This window comes from Erinaceus europaeus, chromosome 8, assembly GCF_950295315.1.
Source record: "Erinaceus europaeus chromosome 8, mEriEur2.1, whole genome shotgun sequence".
NCBI classification, from domain to species: Eukaryota; Metazoa; Chordata; class Mammalia; order Eulipotyphla; family Erinaceidae; genus Erinaceus; species Erinaceus europaeus.
Genome location: NC_080169.1, coordinates 28,810,893 through 28,816,892, shown reverse-complemented (window position 1 = coordinate 28,816,892; position 6,000 = coordinate 28,810,893). Strand labels below are relative to the sequence as shown.

The following is a 6,000-nucleotide window of genomic DNA, read 5'->3' as shown; positions in this document are numbered from 1 at the left end:
TGTTATCCTACAGTCTTGTAAATCACTAATAAAAATTTTTAAAAGATGGTGTCGACCTATAAACTATATTTGTAAAAGCTGTCTCGGGCAGAAAGACTGGCAGACACAACCCGGGATCAGTTGAGCGAAAACTCAGACCCACTATAAGCAACGGCGGAACCGACACGTCGCATCTCTCCGGCGGCGCGCGGCGATGACGAAAGACCACGCCCCCCGCTCCCTTCAAAATGTCCCCCGCCCCCTAAGGGAGCGCGCAGGCTCCTTGGCCGGGTTCCGCTGCGGGCTGGACGCAGCCGAGCGGCCCACGTCACCTCCGAGGGCTCCTTCGGCTTTGTCCTTCGCGGTCGCCGCCTAGGGCCCGGTGGGGAGCCAGGCGCTGCAGGCACAGGCACAGGCACAGGCACTGGCACTGGCACAGGCACTGGCACAGGCACTGGCACTGGCACAGGCACAGGCACAGTTCGCGCTGGGTGTCGAGCAGCCACAATTCATCGTGTCGGGAGCGTGCAAACCCGCACCCGCCCTGGCCAGCTCCGGCTGTGAACCGAGCTGACGGAGCATGGCAGCCTCCGGGGTGGAGAAGAGCAACAAGAAGAAGACCGAGAAGAAACTTGCTGCTCGAGAAGAAGCTAAATTATTGGCGGGTTTCATGGGCGTCATGAATAACATGCGAAAACAGGTATGGTCTCGAGAGGGTGCTGATGGAAGGGCTGGAGGGGTGCTCCGAGCTGTGTGTCCCTCGCTGCCCACCCCCACCCACTGAGCTCGCATTTCTTTCCTTCTATTATTGTTATTATTATTATTATTGCTATTATTGCTGTCATTATCATTGCACGTCAAAGGAGCTGCGCTCAGCGGGCGACGGCATTATAACGATTCTCTCGCAAACTCGGCGCGGGGTCTGCGGGTGAGGCGGCACCCGGGTCTCCCCTGAGATTCCTCTGGCGCCTGCGGCGGGTGTCGGTTGTGTTACGGCTCTGCCCTCGGATCGGCTGGTGGGGCGAGGATCTCTCCCCCGCCGGCCCTTGTAAGGTGTGAGACCTATGCGGAGAAGCTGCTGGGCCCGGAGCCCAGCCGGCTGGCAGCCCCGCGATAGAGAAGCTCTGGCTCCGCTGCCAGCAGGCTCCCGGCCCCCTCGGCCTCACCCTGCAGAGCTGGTTAAGGTCAGCCCCTCCACTACGTGTTTATTTACACTAGAAACAGTCCTCGAAAAGCCACTGGGCTCCCTTGTTATTAAAAGCAGCTCTTTGTTCTGTCTTTGGTGTGTGGCTCTTTAATGAAAGTCTTAAGCACGCTCAGAAAGGTGGGTTGTGACCAAAAAAAAAAAAATTTTTTTTTAGATCGTGAAATGTAGGCTACAGAAGGCTATTTTATTCCCCCCCCCTTTTCATCCCATACCACCGTCAGTAAACATAGGAAAGCCAGTTACTTATTTGATTATTTAAATGTTTATAGGAAATACTCAACCAAGGGAATTTGTGGAAATGTTTTGATTTTGTGAATGTGGTCCTGTTTCTGTCCAGAGGACAGAAGCAGGATGTGAGTATGGATAACAGCAAACCTGCTTTGTTTATCTAGTAGTTCTGATGTAAATATGGCCAACAGCATATTAGCTCATAGCTTGGTTAAGCAAACTAACTTCTAGAATCTTGTGTTTGCTTGTCAGTTACTTGGCATGGTGCATGAATATACACTAAATATATTTTTTCTGGCCTTTGTGCTAAATAAGTATCTGTATTCAATGCGTTTTTCATTTGTACACGTTCCATTCATATAAACATTTTTCTGTTTACACCACTGACTTAAGATTGCTGGTACATTTGGCTACATCTGCTGTGTGAGCAGTTGTTGAGCATAGTTTACCAATGTTCAAATTTGTTTCCAGCAGCTCTTCTACTCCACGGTCCACCCCCCAAATATGTCTTTCCACCCTTGGACAGTCTGTCACATTACAAAGCATTACCTCATCTCTTGTATGGCTACAGTGCTCCTGGATTGCAGAGGTTTACTTAGGGAGAGGGTACTTTAACAGTATGGCTAACTCTTTGATCTTAAAAATGGATTCAAAACCATTTCTTAGATTAGGTTTAGAACATATCAACACCTGTATTCTTTACTTTTAAAATACAGTTACTGAAAACTTCGGATTTTGTTACTGAGTAAAGATGAGGGGAAACGATACTTTATGATCAATCAAGGATTTCTTCCATAATGGTTAACTGAGTACCATTGGTTTTGTATATTTTTCAGATATTCTCCAAAAGCACTATTACCAGTGTCATGGCATTCTAAGTCTTTTTAAAGATTTTACTTCATCATTGGTTTCTGTTGTCTATGTGTTATTCTACTTAACAGCATAACACATAAATTCTTTCATAATGATTGGCAATAAGCATTTGACAGGAATTGGTAGAAATATAAGCTGGTCTGAGCCAGAAGAAGAATGCTTGAATGTGAACCAACTTTATAAGTGTTCTTATTCTTCACTGAAAATTTTTTTTACCTTTACTGGATAGAGACACCAAGAAATTGAGAGGGTAGGAGGTTGTAGAAAGACAGAGACATACCTGCAGCCCTGCTTCACTACTTGCAAAGCTTTCCCTCAGCAGGTGGGGACCAGAGGCTCAAACTCAGGTTCTTATGCATTGTAACGTGTGCTCAGCCAGGTGTGCCACCACCTGGCCCCTGAATTTTTTTTTTTTTTTTTGCCTCCAGGGTTATTGCTGGGGCTCAGTGCCTGCACTATGAAGCCACTGTTCCTGGAAGCCACTTGCTTCCCATTTTGTTGCCCTTGTTATTGTTGCTGTTGTTATTGTTGTTGCTATTGCTGTTGTTACTTTGGATAGGACAGAGAAATTGAGAGAGACGGGGAAGACAGAGGGGGAGAGAAAGACACCTCCAGACCAGCTTCACTGCTTGTGAAGCAACCTCCGCTGCAGGTGGGGATCCAAGGACTCAAACCGGGATCCTTATGCTGGTCCTTGCACTTTGTGCCCTGTATGCTTAACCCGCTGTGCCACTGCCCACCCCCCTGACATTTTTTAAATTATACTTTATTGGGACCAAGTGGAGGCGCACCTGGTTGAGCGCACATGTTACAGTGCTCAAGGACCCAGGTTCAAGCCCTTGATCCTCACTTGTAGGGAGAAACTTCACTAGTGGTGAAGCAGTGCTGTAGATGTCTCTCTGTCTCTGTCTCTTCTCCTTCCCTCTTGATTTCTGACTGTCCCTATTCAATAATAAATAACTAATAAATTTTTTAAATAAAAATTATATTTTATTTATTTTATTATTGGGTAGAGACAGAGAAATTGAGAGGGGAGGAAGAGATAGAGAAGGAAAGAGACAGATACCTGCAGTCCTGCTTCACCACTTGTGAAGCTTTCTTCCCTGTAGGTGGAGACCAGGACTTGAACATGGGTCCCTGTGCACTGTATTGTGCGCACTTAGTAAGGTACACCACCACCTGGCCCTGCTGTATTTTTATGACTATTTTGGTCCCCTTTATTATCTGCTCCTTTGAGGTTCAAGATAATTAGTACCTGGATTGTATGGACCCTCTATACCCAGAAATACTCCTACAAGAATGTGAGAACAGTATGAAATTAGAATACTTGAATTCCAATAATTCCATCTTTCTTTTTTTTTTTAAAGATTTTTAAAATATTTATTTATTCCCTTTCGTTGCCCTTGTTGTTTTATTGTTGTAGTTATTATTGTTGTTGTTGTTGATGTCATCATTGTTGGATAAAACAGAGAGCAATGGAGAGAGGAGGGGAAGACAGAGAGGCAGAGAGAAAGATAGACACCTGCAGACCTGCTTGACCACCTGTGAAGTGACTCCTCTGCAGGTGGGGAGCTGGGGGCTCAAACTGGGATCCTTACGATGGTCCTTGAGCTTTGCGCCACCTCCACTTAACCCACTGTGCTACCGCCCGACTCCCTAATTCCATCTTTCTAAAACTTCACAATTCATAGCTAGTCCTATACAAAGTGGTAAAAGGAGAGATTCTGCATGGGCAGCAGCATAAGCTTCTTTACCACTAGGATTATCTTTGGGGTTTGGTGACTACATGACTGTACCATTCCCAGTGGACTTTTTTTTTTTCTCTCTCTCTCCTTTTTCTTCCTTTTTGATAGAGCATGAGAGATAGAGAAGGAAAGAGAAAGAAAAGGGGCCAGGCAGTGGCACATCTGGTTAAGTTCACACATTATAGTGCACAAGGACCTGAATTCAAATCCCTGATTGCCACTTGCAGGGGAAAAGCTTCGTGAATGGTGAAGCACATTCACATAGGGGCAGAGTAAGAAGAAAACCAGCAGAGGATGAAGCTCTGAGGGCCAAGGGAGTACCAACATGTCACAGGATAGGAAGAAACATGTATGGGAGATTAAAGGGTAGAAGAAAGACAGCAGGAAATATGGTCATTGAAACGGGGATATAAGTTTAAAAAAATGAAGACTAGAGTATCAAATGTTGTGAGGAAGTAAAGATAAAATTTCCTCTGGATTTGAAAACTAGTAAAGTTTTTAATAGAATAGTGGAAAGGGATTTATCTTTTCCCTCTTGATTCCAGTACATACTGTCTAGTGCATACTGCTGTGGTAACACTTCACATGTGTGTGCTGAGTGAATGAGTACAGAAGCTCATCTTCAGGGAGGCATGACTCTGTTTAGATTCCTTTTTGAGAAGCAAGACAATTAAGTTTGGCAAGTGTAAGATTCAGGGCAGCCCCCAAAGGCTTTATTGCTCTTCAGTTTTAATTCTATTTCTCAGAATTTCAAGTCCTGGGTACAGAGGATCTGATGGACATAGTCTCGGTTAATTTCTAGTATTGGTTTTCTATGAGTAAAGAGACCAGAGGAGATAAGATCTTGAAAAGAAGCCTGTTTTATAACTTGAGGCCATTCACTGTGTGTGTGTGTTGGGGGGGGATCAAGGAGGGGTATAGCATCTACTAGAAAGTTCTTATCTATGAAATATATTATATACTTTGTAATAATACAACATATACTTTAGTTATGTACTGTAGAATTATGGTTGTTAAAATTAATATTTAAGTGACCTAGGAGGTGATGCAGTGGATAAAGGATTGCTCCATTTATCTTTTTGGTCCATATCACTTTCCTTAAATAAATAACAAAATAGTGAGTTTTTTCCCTAGTCCCATCTTTTTTTTTTTATTAGTGACTTAATATTGATTTACAAAATTATGAGATAATGGGTATACTTCCACATCATTCTCACCACCAGAGTTTTGTGTCCCCATTCCCTCCGTTGGAAACTGCAGTAGTTCTCCCAACATCACAAATATGGGTTGACTATTATTTCTATATCTATATTTATATATAGATATAACGTAATATAAATATAATAAAACTCTATAAGCAGCTGCTCCCTTCACAAATATGGAGCTTTCCCTATTAGTATGTTGCATTAGTGTGCTACACTTGTTAATGATTGATGAGCTACAATTGTTTTACTATTAGTATAGTTTACATTAGGGAGACTTTGTGTCTGCACATTTCTCTAGTTTTTGAAAAATGTATGACTTAGACCCACTGTTAAAATATACAAAATGTTTCAGTGCATTAATATGTACATATGTATTTGCCCATGTTTCTATGGTCCTGCCTTCTCTTCCTTCTACTTATTGCTATTTCCGAGAATGTCCTTCCTTTTTTCCTCTTCTCTTGTTGGGTCTTAATGGTTCAGTGCTATCTGGTCATCTTCCCCTAACATTTCTCCCCCTCCAGGAGTATGGACAAAAATCTTTATAGGGTGCAGAAGGTGGGAGTTCTGGCTTCTGTAATTGCTTCTCCAGTGGACCTAGTTCTGCCTTTTGAAGGGCAGTTACGCTAAAGTATTTCTTGTTACCCTTTGAAAGCTATTGGCCTAATATGTTCCTTTAAAAAAGTTTCTTGGGAATCCAGCAGTAGTGCAGCGTGTTAAGCGCACATGGCGCAAAGCACAAGGACTGGCGTCAGGATCCCGATTT

General features: G+C 43.5%; 1 protein-coding gene across 3 annotated transcripts in view; it reads left to right on the top strand.

Moving 5' to 3' along the window:
* Positions 1 to 413: 413 nt before the first annotated feature.
* Positions 414 to 6,000, top strand: part of KLHL7 (kelch like family member 7) — a 55,976-nt gene continuing 50,389 nt past the window's right edge. Inside the window, exon 1 of one of the 3 annotated variants that reach the window (XM_060196085.1) lies at positions 414 to 679. In XM_060196085.1, the coding sequence (XP_060052068.1) occupies positions 560 to 679 (120 nt within the window). In that variant the 5' untranslated portion in view covers positions 414 to 559. The remainder of the gene's footprint in view (positions 680 to 6,000) is intronic. The other 2 variants (XM_060196086.1, XM_007523946.3) reach the window with 2 other exon arrangements.